The following is a 21,269-nucleotide window of genomic DNA, read 5'->3' as shown; positions in this document are numbered from 1 at the left end:
ACTCTTAGTAACACTTTTGTAACCCAGACAGAGGCATGCACACTTCCCCAGGAACTAGGGTGTTTGAGTTACACCTTCCTAGACAACACAGCAACACCCATGGCATTTTACATGTACACTCGGAATGAGTCAATTGAAGTGTCTACACTCCATACTAATCTGTTTAGGAAAATACAAATCTGTGTCCACAGTCACAGAAAGAAACTAAACACGTGGGGAAAACCCCTCCAAGAGCACAACAAACAGAATTTACAAAGTTGTCATTTGGCAACAACCACAGTAACCCAAGTAGAAGGTGGTGGGATGAGTCTCAAAGTATCTCTCCACAAAATAGTAGTTACAAAGGGTAAACAGCAACTTTGCAGTAGAAAAGCTTGTGGAACCCAGGGGCAGAGGGCCAGGTGGACACCATGAGCTACATCACAGGCACAGTGTCATGTCTGGGATTCACCGGCCCAGACGCCAAGCCGTGGGCTGATCACCAGCAACCCGTGTTAGTCTACACGGTGACCAGCCCGGAGCCTTCCAACACCAAGGTCACGAGACTCGAGGAAAGAGGAGGAAGGTTCCTGACTGGAGTGAGGTACAGATAGAGCACAGCGCTGGATCTCAGAGTGGACCTTCTGCAACAAACAAGACTGGGGCAGCTGGTGAAGTCTGGACGGGCCGGGAGGGTGGACGGGCACGGGAGGGTGGACGGGCCCGGAGGGTGGACGGGCCCGGAGGGTGGACGGGCCGGGAGGGTGGACGGGCCCGGAGGGTGGACGGGCCCGGAGGGTGGACGGCCTGGGAGGGTGGACGGGCCCGGAGGGTGGACGGGGCCCGGGAGGGTGGACGGGCCGGGAGGGTGGACGGGGCCCGGGAGGGTGGACGGGCCGGGAGGGTGGACGGGCCGGGAGGGTGGATGGGGCCTGGAGGGTGGACGGGCCGGGAGGGTGGACGGGGCCCGGGAGGGTGGACGGGCCGGGAGGGTGGACGGGCCCGGAGGTTGGACGGTCCGGGAGGGTGGACGGGGCCTGGGAGGGTGGACGGGGCCGGGAGGGTGGACGGGGCCGGGAGGGTGGACGGGCCAGGAGGGTGGACGGGGCCGGGAGGGTGGACGGGGCCGGGAGGGTGGACGGGCCCGGAGGGTGGACGGGGCCGGGAGGGTGGATGGACCGGGAGGGTGGACGGGCCGGGAGGGTGGACGGGCCAGGAGGGTCTGGGGGGAATATGCTCTTGGTGCTGCGTTTGCAACTTTTCTGTACGCTCGAAATTGTTTCAACATAACAAATTTAAATATATTAAAATACTTCACTGGTAATTGTCTCGTTCCTGCAGAGTGGAGACGGACAACAAGGTAAAAGTGCTTTCCCTTCAGAGACTGAAAACCCCCTCTGCCGTCAAAGGGGGCACTGACCCGCAGGACAGCGTGGGCTGACCGAGGACAGGGGCCGGCCGGCGCAGAGACCACGTGCTGCAGGGTCTCAGACCGCGAACTGTCCGGAGGACGTGCGGGCACACAGCAGTGTTGAGGTGGCTGGGAGGGGGCGTGCAAGGTTCTAAGGGGCGACCGCTGCTTCAACACGAGGAGGAACAGTGGGCTGTGATCGTGTGCCCTCGGGGGGACAGCAGGCTCCCTGACAGTGAGGACCAGGACAAGACAATTTCTCTACTGGGTAAGTGGTCGGATCAGATGACATGCAAAGCTCCCTCTCCACATCCAAGACCTTCAGAACAAAAACCTTCCCCTTCCCAGCACCACCCCGAGATGCTCCCTCCCCTACCTGGAACACGAGGACTCCCATGTGGGACACAGCCAGGTTGATCTTGGCCCCTTCCCTGTCAGAAGCTTTGTGAAACCTGACGCCGTACATTTCCAACTTCCGGGCAACCTCGAGCACCTGGAAATCCGACTCCGCAGGCGTCTGGCCCCTGTGATAAAAGACAGGTCAGAGCACTGGAAACATCCCAGTTCTAAGAGCCCAGCACGTTACAGAAGAGACCAGGGGACAGAGGACAGCAGCAGGAGGCTGTTGTAGGGTCGACCCTGCCCACACATGCATCGTGCACTGCATGCAGAGACCCACTCCTGCCCAGTGATCCGCTCCTGCCCAGTGTGATCCGCTCCTGCCCAGTGAGACCCGCTCCTGCCCAGTGAGATCCGCTCCTGCCCAGTGAGACCCGCTCCTGCCCAGTGATCCGCTCCTGCCCAGTGATCCGCTCCTGCCCAGTGAGACCCGCTCCTGCCCAGTGATCCGCTCCTGCCCAGTGATCCGCTCCTGCCCAGTGAGACCCGCTCCTGCCCAGTGAGATCCGCTCCTGCCCAGTGAGACCCGCTCCTGCCCAGTGATCCGCTCCTGCCCAGTGAGACCCGCTCCTGCCCAGTGAGATCCACTCCTGCCCAGTGATCCGCTCCTGCCCAGTGAGACCCGCTCCTGCCCAGTGAGACCTGCTCCTGCCCAGTGATCCGCTCCTGCCCAGTGTGATCCGCTCCTGCCCAGTGATCCGCTCCTGCCCAGTGTGATCCGCTCCTGCCCAGTGTGATCCGCTCCTGCCCAGTGAGACCCGCTCCTGCCCAGTGATCCGCTCCTGCCCAGTGTGATCCGCTCCTGCCCAGTGATCCGCTCCTGCCCAGTGAGACCCGCTCCTGCCCAGTGATCCGCTCCTGCCTAGTGAGACCCGCTCCTGCCCAGTGAGATCCACTCCTGCCCAGTGAGACCCGCTCCTGCCCAGTGAGACCCGCTCCTGCCCAGTGAGACCCGCTCCTGCCCAGTGATCCGCTCCTGCCCAGTGAGACCCGCTCCTGCCCAGTGATCCGCTCCTGCCCAGTGAGACCCGCTCCTGCCTAATCTGCTCCCACTGGGTGCATGTTTTCTTGGCACTTGTGATGCTCGGCCTTTCGGTTTGCTCTCCACAGGGACGCGGGGCGTGCACGTGGCAGATGGGACACTGAACGCTCAGTAAACCATCTCAACCCATTCAAAGCTGTCATATGCCCAGTCAGTGCTAGAATATAGTCTTATCGCAAGGAAATTATAAAACTGGACACAAATACCACCTTGCATGTGTTTTTATGCACAAGCAGGGCCCCACACGCCCCGTGTCCCAGGTCCACAGGCACGGTCTCGCCCCCAGGAGGTGGCTGTGGCCCCTGGCACAGGGCAGACTGCCCCTCCCGGTAGAAGCACCCCCATCCTAGGCCTGAACCCTGCATATGGGATTGACTTGTCCCCTCCATCTCACTTCCAAATGCCTGAGCTTTGGGTCTTTAGGAAAACACAGGGTTTGGGTTAGGCCATTCCTGGGGTTTCCAGTCTTTGAGTTTGATACAGACATCTAACTTTTATTTCCGTAAGTCACCAACAGAAAAGGGCACCCCATGAGTGACCTCACCACTTTCCAAGGCATCGTGGGTGATAAGGGCAATTCTGGTGACTCAGAGAGGGAAGAGGAGTGGGGAGGAAGGCCCCACGAGTGGAATGCTGTCCCCAGGACGGTACCCAGGACGGTACAGGCCATTCCGATGACGTCTCAGCAAAAAGCAGAGAGAAGGCGACTCCCTTTACAAAGTGCAGAAATCCTGGCTGATTGTCCTGCAGCTCTGTGGAGGGCAGAACTGGTGGCCAGTGAACCTGGGCGTCCCGCTGAAGAGACTTCTAAGCACAGTGTGGAAGGTGCAGCCCGGCCCCACCTTACTACTCAGACACAAGACAGGACTGAGAGATGGGATTCTTAAGATAAAGGGAGCAGAATTTATAGATTTGGAAAGTTCTCCACCTGTCCATATTGAAAACAATGAGAACTCTCAGGGTGTGGACAAGCGACCCTCTGTGAGATTAGTGCGGTCAGCCACGTCCATGGGAGGCAGGACCAGGGAGGAGAAGCCCTCCGAAGCCACTCTACGGCACGGGCCACGGCTGCCTCCCTCTCAGTTTCAAAGGGCAGGTGCCAGGAGCTGCGGGTGGGCCAGTCTGGGTGCCGTGCTGTGGGGGGGCCTGCGGGGCAGTCTTGTGTCTGTCCCAGCGCTGCACGTGGAGGCACATGACTTCGCTGGTCTCACAGGTCCCAGAGAAGCGGGGGGGAGCCTCAGGGGTCCCTGGAGCCTCACCCGCGTCGGGCTCACAGAAGCCTTCACAGCAGAGGATGTCAGGGTGAAGTGAACGTGATTTCCACATGAGGACATAAATGAGAGGGGGCAGGGGGATGTTATAAATGGAATGTTTTCCCCCAAATCCTCCCACCCCAGTGTGATGTATCTGGAGGGGTCGGTCCCACGTCCAGGGATGAATCCTGAACCAGTGATTATCTCCTTTGGGCTGGCATCAGGAGGGATCTTTGCCCTGCGGGACCTGGGGTCTGGGTGAGACCCCTGGGATGGCTGCACTTTCCCTGCCACCAGCCCGGGAAAAGGCAACACCTGAGAGACGCTGAGCCAAGGGCATCCAGGAAATGCGCCTGAGCCCTGAAGTGCCCGGCCCCGAGCAGGGACTATGGCCTCTGTACGGTGGCCTAGGGACACTAACTCCTGACACCAAGAGGTGGCCCAAAATGTCACACCCAAGACGGAGCTCATGCCTTTGCTCAGTGTCACCACACAAAAGAGGGCCACAAAAGCACATTGCACAGGGTGTTTGAGGACCACGGGCAGCGTCTGGTCAGTGGCCGGCCTTGCCGCTGGCTCTACTGCTCGGCCAGACCTGTGGGCATCACAGTGGCCCCGCCCGGCTGCCTCCCAACCCCTGCTGTTCCCTCTGCTCAGCCTGAGGCCTCCACCCATCTCCGCACCCGCATCCTCGCCGCTCCCTGCAGGGGCTCCGCCTGCCTCCCACGCAGCTGCCACACTCACAGCGATGTGGCTGCTAGCGCTCGCCCAGCGCAGGCCCCCGAGTCTCCTGGGGCCGTGTCCCCGAGGCAGGACGCCTGCTCTGTGTTGTCCACGCTCCCCACCCCACCGGGCAGACAGCAGTGACCGAGAACTCCGCCTGCACGGTGTTATCTGACAGGATGACCAGGCAGCTCCACAGAACCCTGCACGAGGCCGAGGCCAAGACATCGGTCTGTCCGTGGAGCGCCCCCGTGGTCAACTCACGGTCACCTTCACCTCGGCCACAGGCACGCCCGGGCTCGGCTGGTCCCTCCCGTCTCCGTGTTGCCCCTCAGTCCCCCCAGGCGCCCCTCCCTTCCGTCCAGAAAACACGGCGGGCCCAGGAGGAGGGCCCAGCACCTCAGCACTGCGCACGGCCAGTGCAGGACCGGCTCTTCCACCAACGGACAGGAAGGGCCGCGCCGGCCACCGCGCCGGCTGCTCCGTCCTCACGCCTTCCCGCCCTGACGCCTCCCCAGCCCTGCCTGTGTGTGCGCTGGCTGCCCCTGGGGGCCAGGGGCCAAACGCAGGCGCCCCATGCGCTGCTCCGTCACGACCAGAGGGCCAGCGGCCAGCGGCAGCTCCGACCGACTCACGTGTGCTTCTGATGGAACTCCAGGATCTTCTCCACCGCGCGCTCCTGACGGGGCAGGTACCTGTTGGCTCTGAGGTGCTCGCGGTCAAGGGTCTCCTCGTAATCTCCTATTTCCGCTGAGGCGAGACGGGAACAGTCAGTAATCTTAGTTTTTAAATAAAAAAAGATATAAACTCATGTTACTTTACTACCAATCGAGGGTACCTTTTCCTACTCTTGGTTTAAGCATTGTGCACCCAATTGCATGAACTAGAAGGAGAAAACAAACTATTCTAAGTCTGTGGTAAAATAACAGAGTTTATATAAAAATAATGTAAATAAACAGGAGTTTGTCTTTTATTTTCCCAAGTATTTTATGCTGTGAAGGCAGACAGACCAGTGGGGAGAGTTTTCTGAGTTCTGAGAATCAGGTGCACTATGGGCGCCCATGCAGCACGGGGCCCAGGATACGGTACTTCATTTTGTTTCAAGAGAATGTATTCTAAACCATTTTCTCCTTCAGGGCCTCTTAAGCTCTTGAGGAACAATGCTTCTTTCTAATTTCATGTATTTTCAGACTACAAATATTTAAAAAACAGTCAAGTCCAATAATCTTAAGCAATATACTTCTTTTGCTTTGAGACGACTTGAAATTTGCAGGAAAGGTGTGTGCACAGACCCCACGCTCTCCCCGCACCCGCGTCCTCACCCAGCACCCAGAGGACAGGCCGTGCGCGGGGCGGCTGAGCGTCAGCCCTGTCCATGGCTCGCCAGCCACAGACTGGTCTTTTACAGCGAGGCCCAGGTCAGAACCAGACGCTGCATGTGCCTGTCCAGTGTCTTCAGTGGCCTGCAGTCTGAGTGGCACACGGCTAAGGTGAAATGACAGCTGGCGGCTACGACGACACAACTGAGCTGCACACCGAGCTGTCAAGCACGAGGCCAACGGGTCTGCAAGGAAACGCTGTCCACCTGAGAGGACCTCAGGACAAATAGAGTCAGTCACTTGAAAACCGTGTTAATGAGAGTCAACCCGTCTGTCACCAGGAGGCAGACCACTGCCGCGTGCGGCGTGAGTGGAGAGGCGTGCGGGGAAGAGATGGCTGCACGCCAACCGCAGACCCGTTGACCTGCACCGAGGCTCCCTCAGAACACCGGCTCCACGCCAGGAAGGCGGGCACAGCTCTCGTCCAGAAGCAGTGGTGGCACCTCTGGCCTTGGCTCCACTGGCTGGGGGCCGGGCCGGGCCGGCAAGGCCCGCGCACGTTTGCCAGAAACGGACATTTCTCCCCGTTTATTTCTGAAGTAACTACATTTGTTCACATGCTTCCCAACCGTCTCTTGTTCTGCGTGAGATCCTGAGGGGAGGTTCTCTTTGTCCTTCAGGGTTTAATGCCTAACTTGTCATTAGGGACTGTGACATTCACCGCAAGAGGCCTCTATTTTCTGGGGGTGCTGAGCTGGGGTTACCATCTGGTTTCTACACTGAAGAGGCTTTTGGTAAAATGCAGGGGCACCACTGAGAGATGATCTGAAAGAACACATGGGGGGCTGACTGGCCTCGAGCCTTAAGGGACTGACTGGTAGAAGTCAGTCTTCCGTTTATTACAAAATGTGCAAGGGAAAGGCCCGTTCTGTCACACACGTGAGCCCGTGGGTGCCCCCGACACTCACACTGCAGGAGGTGGGACGTGAGGAGGGCCGCGGTGGTGTCTGCGCAGGTCAGGCGCTCCTCCAGCAGGTCCCTCTTCAGTTGCAAAGCAAACAGGTATCTAGAAGGGAATTCAGAACATCAGAGGCCAGCGCCAGGGGGTCCAGAACTCACTCCCCAGGCCCCCGCTGCAGCAAAGCCCGACGGCTGCTGCCACCAGAGCAGACGATGAGCCAGGGCACGGGCACAGCCACAGGGCCGTCCCACCCCCAGCACCGCCCCCTCCTGTGCGCAGGCCTGTCACACTCGCCGCTGCACCCACGACTGTGTGAAAGGGCAAAATATACAAAGATATGGCTGCACACGTGGCTAGGACATGTGTAAGCGCACTGATCATACCTGGAGGCTAGAATCTGAGCAGCCGGGACTGCTGCTGCCGCTGCTGGAGAGAATGTAACTGGAGACAGCAATTTGAAAATAAAATGTATCATTTCTTCATTTCTTCCGTCAAGGAAGAACTACTGAGCAGACTGTGTTCCAGGTACCGTTCCTGGATCCGGACACAGGATGGTGAACCAGACAGGCACTGCCCCTTGCTGGAGTTCACACTCTAGGGTGAGCTCTTAAAGCATACTACATTCTCTTAAAATGTAGAGGTGCAGACCCCTGAACTCAGCAGTTCCACTCCTCTGAACTTTTACAACAGAAGTATTTCCAGAGTTCACAAGGATATGTGGACAAGGGTGTTTATTTGCAGCGTTGTAAGAGAAAAATTAGATAGAACCTAAATATGCACTAATATTTGAGAACGACTAAATGAGGTTGCAGCCCTGTGTAGATCCACAGGGAGTGATGTCCACGCACACCAAGGACTAGGGAACGACCCCCCCCAGAACTCCTCGTGCACAGCCTGCCGCTGGGAATTCCCCTGGAACAGGCCCGGGTCAGGCCTTCTGGGCTGAGTGTGGTGCAGGCAGCACGGAAACTACTTCTGCTCTGCAAAGCTTTAGCTTAACACGCTCCGTCTCACCACAGTGAGCATTCTTTCTTTTAACTTAGAGAAGTGGGGGAGAGAGAGAGAGAGACAGGAACATCAAGCTGTTCCTGTATGTGCCCTGACTGGGGATTGAACTGGCAGCCTCTGAGCTTCAGGACAATGTTCTCACCCAACTGAGCTATCGGCCAGGACTTAACTTTTCATTTATTGATATTAATTTTTTTTTTTTATAGAGAAGACAGAAAGGGAGAGAGAGAGAGGGAGGGGGAAGGGGAGCATTCACTTGTCCCACCCAGACATGCCCTCACTGCTTGTTTCCCATGTGTGCCCTGACTGGGGAGGGAACCTGTAACCTTGTCATCTTGGGACGACGCTCTAGCCGACTGAGCTAACCGGCCAGGGCCGTGACACTTTTATAAATAAAACAAGGCCTTCTGCCTGACCTGTGGTGGTGCACTGGATAAGGCATCGGCCTCTAACGCTGAGGTCGTCGGTTCAAAACCCTGGGCTTGCAGGTCAAGGCACATGGGAGAAGCTACAGATTGATGCTTCAGTTCCTGACCCCCCACCCACCCATTTCTCTCTCTCTCCTCTCTTTAAAATCAAGAAATAAAATCTTCAAAAAACACAAGGCCTTCTGCATACACATGGCACAGGCCTGGGGCCCTGCGTTAGGTAGCACTTTTTGTCACTCGTTTTCCAGGTGTATATATTTAGAGGCTAATCCCTTAAAAGGGATTTTTTGCTAACTGTCAAGTATTTAATACACCATTGACAGTTCTCTGTTCACTGTAAGACCTCTGCCGTCCCGGAGGTCACTTCCTCACCCCTGGCGTGAGGTCTCGACACCCCTCGCACTGAGAGTCTGCGCCCCTGGCGTGAGGTCTCGACACCCCTCGCGCTGAGAGTCTACGTCTGGCGTGAGGTCTGACACCCCTCGCGCTGAGAGTCTACGTCTGGCGTGAGGTCTCGACACCCCTCGCGCTGAGAGTCTACGCCCCTGGCGTGAGGTCTCGACACCCCTCGCGCTGAGAGTCTACGTCTGGCGTGAGGTCTCGACACCCTCGCGCTGAGAGTCTGCGCCCCTGGCGTGAGGTCTCGACACCCCTCGCGCTGAGAGTCTACGTCTGGCGTGAGGTCTCGACACCCCTCGCGCTGAGAGTCTACGTCTGGCGTGAGGTCTCGACACCCCTCGCGCTGAGAGTCTACGTCTGGCGTGAGGTCTCGACACCCCTCGCGCTGAGAGTCTGCGCCCCTGGCGTGAGGTCTCCACACCCTCGCACTGAGAGTCTACGTCTGGCGTGAGGTCTCGACACCCCTCGCGCTGAGAGTCTACGTCTGGCGTGAGGTCTCGACACCCCTCGCGCTGAGAGTCTGCGCCCCTGGCGTGAGGTCTCGACACCCCTCGCGCTGAGAGTCTACGTCTGGCGTGAGGTCTGACACCCCTCGCGCTGAGAGTCTGCGCCCCTGGCGTGAGGTCTCCACACCCTCGCACTGACAGTCTGCGCCTCTGTGATGCAAGAGGCCCGCGAAAGCTGAGCACAGAGAGGTCCACAGACGGGTCGGACGCGTCCACCTTCCTTCCTGAGGGCTAAACGTCCTGTCCTTCCACACCACACAGCTCTCCTTCACCTCAACCTACCTTGGGCTCTAGCAGGTGTTTAGGTTGTTGCTTTAATCTCTCTTTTTAAAAATGTATTTTATTTTATTTTTAAATCTTTTTTTATTTATTCATTTTTAGAGAGGAGAGAGAGAGACAGAGAGGGAGAAAGAGGAAGAGAGAGAGAGAGAGAAGGGGGGAGGAGCTGGAAGCATCAACTCCCATATGTGCCTTGACCAGGCAAGCCCAAGGTTTCGAACCGGCGACCTCAGTATTTCCAGGTCGACGCTTTATCCACTGTGCCACCACAGGTCAGGCTGTATTTTATTTTTGATTTTACAGAGAGGAGAAGGGGAGTGAGAAGTATCAACTCACAGCTGCCTCACATGAGTGCTCACGGCTGCCCGTCGCATGGCCTTGACCAGGCGAGCCCAGGGTTTCGAGCCAGCGACCTCAGCATTCTATTCACTGGGCCACCACAGGTCAGGCATTGCTTTATTCTCCTTACAAAATCAGTACATAAAACACAAGGGAAAAAACCTTCCATAATTCACCCTGTTGCGCAGACGAGAGAACCGTTCAATGTTTTCTTCCCATTATTTCTGCAAAGACTCACTCGAGAATCCGAGTCGAGGGAAGGGGGCCACCAGCAGCCCCTCTGCCGCCCCCACTCACGAGGGGCACACCTCGGGCCTCCCCACCCAGTGTGCTTTGTAGATAAAGAAGTAAATACGCGGCAATGTTGGTAACAACTTTACGCATCTGAACAGAACCTTTCTTCCAAGTCTCATTCACATTTGTGTTTGTGTAAGGGTGAACTTCAGAATGATTCTTCTCACGACTGCACTGTAACTACAACTTTTATGTGTGTATGGGGCTCATCCATCGTTCTCTGAGTACGCCCTGAGCGCCCAGGCCGGGCACTGTGGGCGGCACAGCGGAGCTCAACACCCCGCGGGCAGCGGCAGTTTGGAACAGGCTCTTTACCGTGTGAACTCTTCCTGCAGCTGACCCGGATCAGGCGGGAAAAATTTCACCGCTAGGCGAAGCATTGCATTCTTCGGCTCTATAAGAAGAAAAAATTTAAATGTCACAGATAAGACCAATCTCTGCATTTGCCCCATTTCCATTTATGATGATATAATTGAGCTAGTACTTTAAAATGTATTGTTAAAGATCTTTCCAAATAAGATAATATTAAGAAATTTCCTATGCATGAAGTTATGAGTCTTAAGTACCAGTTATATATGTCAAAGAAAAATTGAAAAACTTTTCTGTTAAACAAGAAACCCTAAAAACAGGCAGGAAATTGCACGTTAAAATTAAAAATATGTATTTTTATTTTAAAAAGTTAAGGTGTTTACACCATTAGTAGTAAAAATAAAATATTTTTAATTCCTTATATACTTTACTGAAAAAAGGCTGTCATCTCATTATATTGAATCTGAACAACCTGATCACTGTAAAGACAAAACAATTTACTAGCTCATCTGAGCATTCCAGCTTAACTGAAATTTTATAGCAACACGAGCAGATAATTGTCACCAGAAAGGAAAGAGGAACTTTTTTTTTATATTTTCTTGTTTTTTTTTTTTAAATTTTATTTATTTATTCATTTTTTTAGAGAGGAGAGGGAGAGACAGAGAGAGAGAAGGGGGGGAGGAGCTGGAATCATCAACTCCCATATGTGCCTTGACCAGGCAAGCCCAAGGTTTTGAACCGGCGACCTCAGCATTTCCAGGTCGACGCTTTATCCACTGCGCCACCACAGGTCAGGCCGAAAGAGGAACTGTTTTGATAAAATGCCATGGCAACTGAAACCAAGTCTCTCTCTCTCTCTCACACACACACTCACACACACACACACACACACACACACACACACACACACCCTTCCCTCCTCGGGTCACACACACACACACACACACACACACACACACACACACCCTTCCCTCCTCGGGTCACACACACACACACACACACACACACACACACACACCCTTCCCTCCTCGGGTCACACACACACACACACACACACACACACACACACACCCTTCCCTCCTCGAGTCAGCACCTGCAGAACCTCCTGGGGGGTTCATTCTGTGCAAGTCGGTAAGAACTAGAAAATGGAATGAGGAGACTAACAGAAGTAATTACGTTTATGCTTACAAGAGCCTCATGGTCATTTCGTAGCTTGGAAACTGCCTACTTATTTTTGCACATTGTTTCCAAACGAGAGGCAAGTGGGCCAGACGAGCGAGTCCGAGAACCGCCCGCCTGTAGCTGCATCAGCAGCACAGTGACCTCCCGGGCCGTCCACTGCTGGCCCCCGCTCCCGGGAGGCTGTCCGGAGTAGTGAGAGAGAGCATCTGGTCAGGCCTCAAATGTCAACAGTCAGGAACAACAGCCTCTTACATGAACAGAATTTCCAGGAGTTAAGTAAAAGACTTACTTCGCACTTGCCTGACGATGGGTTTCATAGGCTCAAGCCAAACCTACAGAGGTTTTAAGAAGAGAATAAATCATTAATACTCTCTCTATTGACTAATAAGCATGTTACAAATGACAGAAATGTTTGTGACGGGGACGTTGAAGCCCAGGGCCTCGTGCTGGTGCACACAGGGCACGTCCTGAGCAGAGACGGAGGCGGCAGAGCGCCCACTCGGAGAGCGGGGACCTCGGTGAGCTCCAGGGTGCTGGCGCTGCCATGCACAGGATGCACCGAGTCCTGGGTGCGCGCCGAGACCAGACAGATGCCGCACACGTGGCTCTCCAGCCCAGCCGAGGAGAGGGCTCCTGCCTGCGAGTAGGGGCCAGAGCTCCACGGTGCTTCTAAACTAGTGGGATTACTCTGGTTTCTCTAAAGCAGTTTTCCCTACAAATATCAACGCTCCACTGCCTTAGAGATTCATCTATTAAGTAAAATGAAGCATGACCGTTTTTGTAAAACAGTTTGCTCAAAACCCACGTTCAGAACGACCATCGGGCAGAATGCCCTCGCGGGGGGGTGCTTTGACCACTAATGAAGAAAGGAATTCCCCACACGGTGTGGGAAGATAGGACAGATTCCAGGAGCACGCAAATCAGGCTGCGCTAAAAGGCAGCTATAACCACACATCGAATACTCCAGCTTTGGTAACAACTGTGCTGCAGCTCGGAGGTACCTTCCTCATCTCGCCACAGTCTTCCTCCCGGGCTCTCGGTGACCCACCATGACCCGCCGTGTGGCGAGGGTTCTGTACCACGTGAGTGAGCAGCACCTACCCAGTAGGACGGGGTGTTCTGAAACTCCAGCCCGAAGTAGTCACACTCCATCAGGTTCAGACGCCTCCACACCTGCGACAGTAAGACCTGGCCCTCACACCTGGGCTGTGGGGAGACAGGTGAGAAAGAGCAGGAAGAGGATTGAATGACGACAACAAAGAGTTACACACACCGTGTGATAGGCATGAAGCTACTGCTTCCTGTGCACAAGCTGCACTACGGTTAATTCCCTGTTCACATCCCTTCCAAGCAGGTGTCCACGCTGTCACAAAGCACATGCACGAGCCCGGGGCCCTGTGCTCAGGAGCTGACACCAAATAAAGCTAAAGAATTTCTTCAGTTTCGCATTCTCAGCGTCTTTGGTCACTTTTTTTCATAACTTTAGGCTCTAGAAACCCTTTTGGTCTCAGTAAACATTTTATCAGATTCTGATATTTACTAAAAAGGCAGGCCTCAGAGTCCGCGTTTGCATAAGATCCTGTGAATCATGTATTACTTGGCGGCATTTCATGCTCATGAGAATGGCACGGACCGTTCTGAAATGAGGGGGCAACTGGCTCTAACCCTCCTGTGGACTGAGGGCCAGCACGAAACCGAGGGGCCTGTTTCTGCAATCCTGGGGTAAGCACATTCTTCCTAAGCACGGCACAAAGCAGAGAAGAGATCTGAATAAAAATGTAAAACTTCTAAACAGAAAAACACGAACAAGGTCGCACTCTGGGACCACAGTGAGAAGACGACCATCTGTCTCACTCTGCTCTTGTGAACCGGGCGAGAGAGGCAGAGGCACCAGCCCCCGGGTCACACGGGAAGGAAAGCAGTGGACACGTCCCTACATCCAGGGGGGTGAGGAGGAGGGCGGTGTCCACAGCGGTGCGGCTGCGACGGCACGTGACCTTCAGGGATCACTGGGAAACACCTCACCATCTGAAGTGTACAAAATGCCTTTGCCCAGCAATTCTACTTTTAGAACTTTCCCCTGCAGGTACTCTCACACAGCTAGACGGAGCTAAACATGCAGGTCAAACTCAGTAACAAATTGTAAAATAAACAACGGTACATCCATAATTGAAAATTATACAATCCTTACGAAGAACACAGAGCCCTGAGGTACTGTCAGAGAACAGAGTTCAAGACCAGTTTACTCACAAGAATGGCTTCCACGTCTGTACAGTGTGTGACTCCACATTATAACCCCCCCCCCCCATTTACCCACAGCAGAAACCAGGCTGGAGGGCTGGCGGCAATCCTGAAGGAGGACCAGAGTGCAGGACGGATCGAGGCGGAGGACGGGTCAGGGGCTCTCACTGTCACCTTACTGCTGTAAGGTCTGGATCTTCTTCAAAAGGCATGCCATTTTTGCAATTAAAAAGAACACACAGGAGTGTGTGTGAGGGGAAGCAAATATCCACTGTTCCAAAGGACATCTGTCCACTAGGCTGACCACCAGCTCCCCTGACTGTGCCCCAGGAGTGTTTATGCTCCTAAAATGAGAATTCTTATTTGAATAAAAATCTGCACCCCTCGAACACAGATGTGCAGAGGGCCGCAGCACAATGAGCCCCTCATCAGAATGAGGTGAGCTACAAGGTGACCTTACATTGAAACCACAACAAAGGACCAAAGCACAAATCTTATTTGGGTTTAGGTTCCTCCACGGTCACCTACAACGTCAGGCTGTGGCCCCGGTGACGTGCTGGCTGACGGGAGGAGGCTCGGGCGTTTCAGACTGACACGCAGGCACATGCATGTCATGTGGCCCTTGTGGCCCCACCCACCGTGGGCTCGCTGCACCAGCCCTGCTGAGCCGTGCCCACCCTGGAGAGCTCTCCAGCCATGCATCCTGGCCGACGACGCGGCCCCTCTTCTCTGCTCTCCCAGCCGACAGAGCTGACCATGTCGCTGCAGACTGGAGGTGGGTGGGGGTTCTGCAGGGTCGACCTGGAACACCCCAGGCCCCTCAGCTTGAGTGCCCAGCCCCACACTGTGTGGCGTCACCCACTGGGGTGACTGGCACACCCGGGCTGTTTCCTCCTGCCGGCCTCCCACATGCCCTTCGAGAGCCTGGTCAGCCACCTCCCACCACCTGACTCGGTGCTCACCTTCCTAGATGGTGAGGCTGAAGGAAGGGACTGTCTCACCCAGGCCCAGCACACAGGAGGGGCGCCACCAGCGACCTAACGCCCAGGCCGCTGCTGCTGCTCCGCTACCCCTGGCCCTGCCTCCTCCTCAGCCACCCGGCCACCCCATGCGATGGCTGGGCTCACCGCCCTCCACTCCTGGTCGGCATAGCTGGGCTTGCTCCAGGAGACCTGCGACAGGGCTGAGGGATGCCAACGCACGTTACGTGGGCAGACACACGTGGGCACGGTCACACGCATCCTTATCCTGCCCCGTCCAACACCGAGGACAGCGTTCACGAGTCTGGGCACAAAAATACATTTAGGCCTTCCCTGGGTGGCTCAGTGGGTAGAGCGTTCATTGTTCTGGTGCACCAAGGTTGCGGGTTCAATCCCCAGTCTGGGCACATGTGAGACAAGCGATGAGTGCACGACTGAATGTAACAAGTTGATGTTTCTCCCCCACACACCCTTCCCCTCTCAAATCAGTAGAAAAGATTTTAAAAATCAGTTACACATGCACACATTTACATGATACACAGATGGACACACACACGAGTGGATATGCATATATACAGACATGTGTGAGACACTCATAGACATGCATGTTAATGAATATACATATTCATATATGTATGTAGGTGTATTTAACCTCCTGAATTGGAATAAATTTTACTAACTTGAAAAAGTTTCCATAAGTCAATTACCAGGTAAGAAAAGGAATATTGGATTCTCTGTGTCACACATGAAATATGTACATAACTCACTTCTAAAAAAACCATCAGAATCAGGTATTTTCACAAACCATATAGAAACAGACATTTCCAAAGCTAATAAATTGATTCAAAGCATGGCAGTGGAGAATCTCTTCTAAATCTTTTTTATAAAAAAACCCCAAATTCAAACACACACAGACACACACACACACCTTACAGAAAAATGTCCATTTATGGATATCAATAAAAATGTCCCCAGTAAAATATCAGCAAACTTAATCCAGCAACAACTAAAAGAATAAGAAGCCACAACCAAGTAAAATTATTCTAAAGATAGAGGACAATTCAATATAATATTGGAATATTCATTACTACATCATATTAATAGACCTGTAGAAAAGAAAAACAATCCTATGATGAGTCCCAGAATCCAAGAGGCTGAGAAGGCATCTGATAAATTTCAGTTTTCACTCTTGGTATGAATTCTTAGTAAAGACGGAAGAGGCATGATTGCTACCATCTATTAATGGGGTCACTCCCAACACCATGCTCCGCTGCTACTGTATGAACACCGACATCAACATGGAGGGAACAGGAGGCAAAAATCCAAAAAGAGGAAGAAAAACCATCATTTGCAATGAACTAAAAACTATTATTGAACAAGAAGAGGTCCCATTAGGTAGTAGGAGAAAATTACTATACAGATATCAATAGCCTTCAGGTACACAATTGACAACCATTTTCAAGACAGAAAGGAAAAAACAATCACATCTGTAGCAGCAACAAAAACGGTGAAGTATCTTGGAATAAATTTTAACAATAAAAGAAAGCTTTATATGCCTGACTGTTGGTGGTGCAGTGGACAGGATGTCGACCTGGGATGCTGAAGACCCAGGTTCAAAACCGTGAGGTCACTGGCTTGAGCGCGGGCTCAACTGGAGCCCCTTGTCAAGGCTCATATGAGAAAATGATCAATGAACAACTAAGGTGCCACAACTATGAGTTGATGCTTCTCATCTCTCTCCCTTCCTTCTCTATCACTAAAAAATAAAAATAAAAATAAAAGAGAAAGCTTTACAGAGAAAATGTAAAAACCACTATGGTAAGAGAGAAAGTGGGGACAGAGAAGAGGTGTGAAGAGGTGGTGAGCACGCCATGTTCTTGGGCAGAAGCCTCCCCACAGAGACGTCAGTTCTTAATAACCCCCTGTCCTAACAGAAGTACCAACAGGCCTCCTCGGAGCCATGTGGGTCTATTCTCTAGTGTCACCCCAACAAATTCAATTTAAAAAAATTGGATTCTTTGAGGAAGTTGATAGGCTGATTCTATAATATGTTGAGACTATATATATATATATATATATATTTTTTTTTTTTTTGTATTTTTCTGAAGCTAGAAACCAGGAGATACAGTCAGACAGACTCCCGCATGCGCCCGACCGGGATCCACCCGGCACGCCCACCAGGGGGCGACGCTCTGCCGCGACCAGAGCCACTCTAGCGCCTGAGGCAGAGGCCAAGGAGCCATCCCCAGCGCCCGGGCCATCTTTGCTCCAATGGAGCCTTGGCTGTGGGAGGGGAAGAGAGAGACAGAGAGGAAGGAGAGGGGGAGGGGTGGAGAAGCAAATGGGCGCTTCTCCTGTGTGCCCTGGCCGGGAATCGAACCCGGGACCTCCACACGCCAGGCCAACGCTCTACCACTGAGCCAACCGGCCAGGGCCAATATATATTTTTTAAATGCATAAACGGCTAAGGAAATTCTAAAAAAAGAAAAATGGAGGACTAGCCTTATCAGATATTCAAATTGCTGAAAACCACAGTAAACAGATGTTTGGTACTGGTGCACGTCTACAATGACAGAGCAGTGGAAGAGAACAGGAGGTGAAGAAACAAATCCACATAAATAAGAAACTGGAATGTCTGATAAAAGTGACGTCTGAAGTCAAACAGTGGGAGAAAAACAGATTTTTCAATGAATACTGGTTGGTTCCCATCTGGAGAAAATAAGGCCTTCCCTCACATCATAGTTTCAGGATGAGTAAAACATCTCCACACAAAACATCAGTTCATCCAAGCGCTGCCAAGGAGACAGTTTTCTCTGGCTTCCGGGAGGGAGCGGCCGTGCTCAGCGGGTTCTGGAAGCCACACGCCGTAAGGGTGGCTCGGGAGACTGAACACACAGAGACCAAAAGCGTCTGCCAAGAGCACTGTGAACTCAAAAGACTTTTTCAAAGACAAATAGGGGGAAACATGTATGGCTCCTGTCACAGACAAAGGACTAATTTCCTTCAAACACAGCAAACAGTGAATCACATCAAGATCAGAGCTGAACAAGATCAGAGCTGAACAGAAGAACAGGCTGTTCTCACAGCAGAAGCCTAAACGATGTTCAACACTCAGGAGAGATGGACATCGTAAGGAAGCTGACCGCCCACACTGTGTCCGTCAGACTGGCAGAGCGCTTGGTCTGAAGGCGTGTGGGGGCGTGTGGGAAACGCGGGGCAAACCCTGTGGAGGTCTGCTTGGCGCTACCTGCTAACTAAACGTCCCCACCAGTCCCTTAGGAACCCCACTTCTGCTGAGTGTCTCCCAGGTGCGGAACCATGCATACACACAAGACCTGCTCCAGCAGCACCTCCAGCAGCAACGATTCGGCAGACCCCAGATCCAGCAGGACAGGGCAGGACGGGACGGGACAGGACAGGACAGGACAGGACAGGGCAGGACAGGACGGGACAGGACAGGACGGGACAGGACAGGACAGGGCAGGACGGGCAGTGAGCTGTGGCACAGCCACAGCCATGCAGGGCGGTGAGACCGAGGCTGCCTCTAGGCACTAACGTAGAAGAAAGCAGGGTGCAGAGTAGTGCCCAGGACATATACCCAACCCCAGCCATCACCTTCCCACTGACCTGACCTACGCCAACACTGGAGTGGGGGTGTAGACATTCACAGATACGTTCATGTGGGGAGGGGGCACCGGGCTAGAAGTGCTGGTTAGTTCCAGAGAATTGAACCCTCAGACCATTGGAGGGCCACCACATACAGTGCTCCTCTCACTGACCACCAATAAAAGAGGTGCCCCTTCCGGAAGTGCAGTGGGTGGCCGGATAAATGACCTCAGGGGGCCGCATGCGGCCCGCGGGCCGTAGTTTGGGGACGCCTGTTCTATATTTTGTGAAATCTGTATCATGAGCATGGACTGAACTACTTTTTAAAAATCTACACATTTTTTTAAAAAATAGAAAAGTAGGCTGGGTATGGTGCAGGGCCCAGTGCAGGACGTCGGAACCCGGGAGGGTGAGGGGGTGGGAAGGGGGTGGTGGAAGTGGGGGAGGCAGTGGAGACAGCAGCCCAGAGTGAGACAGATGTCAGAGCAGTGAGAGCGTAAGTGTATGTGGGCGGGAGGCCTGGCAGAGACATAGCCCTCAGCTGTGCACTGAGAGGCCCAGGGTCAGCAGGACTCAAGAGGAAGGCATGCATACCACACCTACCACACCTACCACACCTACCACCCCCCTTGGAGGAGGGGCTGATGCCAGGCGTGGGTGCAAGATGAATTGGAAGGGTTTGCACCACAAAATACAGCGAGCTCACAGGTAACGGACGTGTCAAAGGACACAGGCCAGTCCCCACTGGTTAGACTGGGACAAACGAAGCCTCAGAGGCAACCCAATGGGCAGAGCCCACAAACCACACAGATACACAGTCATGAATAAACTGGGTAAATCTGAGGAGCAGCGAGATGCTTGTATGGTTTCTAAGAACTTCCTCACTGTGCTCATTACAGAGGGAGAAAGAGAAGTTCCCTGTGGAGGAACTTGGAGGCACCACTTCAACCAAGCGGTCAAAGTGATCATCACCAGAAACGGGACAAATGCAAACTACACACCACACACAGTGAGGACCCGGCACCCTTCTGAGCCAGCTCCGCACCTTAGTCTGTCCCGGTTGCCATCCACAGACTTATAACTAGGAATTTACTTCTCAGAGTCCTCGAAGCTGAAAGTCCAAGACCAAGTGGCCGGCAGATACTGTGTGTGGGGAGGCCCACTTCCCGGGTTATATGGTGCCTTCTACCTGTGCCCTCCATGGTGTACAGGGTGGGGGAGCTCTCTGTGGTCCCTTCCCTGACCCCATTCACAAGGGCTCCATCATTATGACTAATCACCTCCCCAAGGCTCCATCTACCTCATAAAACCATCACATTGCAGGGGTACGTTTCAACATAGGAATGTGGGGACACATACATTCCATCCCTAACACCCTGCCAAAGGCTCACCCACAAAATAACTGTTGTGATCTTCAAGAACGTCAAGGTCATGAATGAACGCCATGGGTCAGACACCAGTGACTGGGGACTGGGTCCTTTGTTATACAGGACAGCAGTGGACCCGACAGGGCTCTGACAGAAGGAACAGATGTGTGCTGCAGGCCTGGCCCACACTGTTGATCCAGAACCTCCTGGGTCACAGGAAACACACTTGCAGTGTTGCTGGTGTTGGGGCCGCGTGTTGGCAACTCACTGTCAGATACTCAGAAAAAAATTCTTTGTACTATTTCTGATTTTTTTTTTTTTGGTAAGTTTGAGATTTCTTCAAAATAAAAAGTTACTACTCAAAAAACAATTGTCTCTATAAACTAAATAAAAACAACTAGAAAGTGAAATCTAAAAATGGCTATTCCCAGTGGCAGGAAAAACCAAGTGCCTAGAAGAAATGGAAAGATCTGGAAGTCTGCCACACTAGAATGTATGAAACTCTGCTGAGGAACGCTAACAAAGCCTAAATGAAGGGGAGACGCAGCCCATGTCTTACCAGCCTATGGGCACGGCACGTCCTCCGAACGGGACGCTGGCTGACCCAGTGCACGAGCACTAGCTCTGACAGTGCTCGTGATGGGCTGCAGCACACACAGATCTCACACAGCCCACTCGGAAGACGTGTGAAGGAAACTTAAGGTCTGCAAAGCTGTTCTATGGTAGCTGGTAGCAGAGGCAGAAACAGCGGTGACTTTGGGGGGGTGTTACAACTGACTGGTGGGAAGGGAGCCTGCTGTGTACCCCACTCAGGTGGTGGGTCGTGGGGTACACTCGCAGAATCCACCCTGCTGCTTGGGGAAGGTGTGTGCACTTCAAGGTGGAAGCTATACCTCACAAGAAGTAGTGATGAGCCTTGGCGTTCATGAAGACCACTCTTCACTCCCACGCGAACCCCAGGTGTTACTAGCAGCACACGCCCATGCATTGCAAGGCAGCTAGTCCTCTCGACAAGGGCACAGGTGTCTCCACCCCCACCCCCACCAAGCTCGCACCTGAGCAGCCCCCTCCAGACAGCGCCCAGTTCCCAGTTTGCCAGGCCCCCCAGAGAACACCAGCACGACCCAGAACCTGCTCAGCAGCGGTCAGTTGCTCGACGTGGGTCACTGGACAGAAGTGGTTTTCCAGAGAACAGCATGCCGCGCTCCATGACCACACAGCACTAAACACACAGCCGTCCACTG

At 53.6% G+C, this 21,269-nt stretch overlaps 1 protein-coding gene across 4 annotated transcripts in view; it reads right to left on the bottom strand.

Moving 5' to 3' along the window:
• Window positions 1-21,269, bottom strand: part of FARP2 (FERM, ARH/RhoGEF and pleckstrin domain protein 2) — a 98,576-nt gene that overhangs the window by 40,362 nt on the left and 36,945 nt on the right. For all 4 annotated transcript variants that reach the window (XM_066345841.1, XM_066345840.1, XM_066345842.1 and 1 more), the window contains exons 3-8: window positions 12,933-13,037; window positions 12,121-12,163; window positions 10,656-10,734; window positions 7,095-7,192; window positions 5,443-5,557; window positions 1,767-1,914 (exon numbers count right to left, since the gene is read on the bottom strand). In XM_066345841.1, the coding sequence (XP_066201938.1) occupies window positions 1,767-1,914; window positions 5,443-5,557; window positions 7,095-7,192; window positions 10,656-10,734; window positions 12,121-12,163; window positions 12,933-13,037 (588 nt within the window). The remainder of the gene's footprint in view (window positions 1-1,766; window positions 1,915-5,442; window positions 5,558-7,094; window positions 7,193-10,655; window positions 10,735-12,120; window positions 12,164-12,932; window positions 13,038-21,269) is intronic.

Source organism: Saccopteryx leptura, chromosome 7 (genome assembly GCF_036850995.1).
Source record: "Saccopteryx leptura isolate mSacLep1 chromosome 7, mSacLep1_pri_phased_curated, whole genome shotgun sequence".
NCBI lineage: Eukaryota > Metazoa > Chordata > Mammalia > Chiroptera > Emballonuridae > Saccopteryx > Saccopteryx leptura.
The sequence above is the reverse complement of the archived record's forward strand: the minus strand, read 5'-3'. Positions and strand labels throughout refer to the sequence as shown.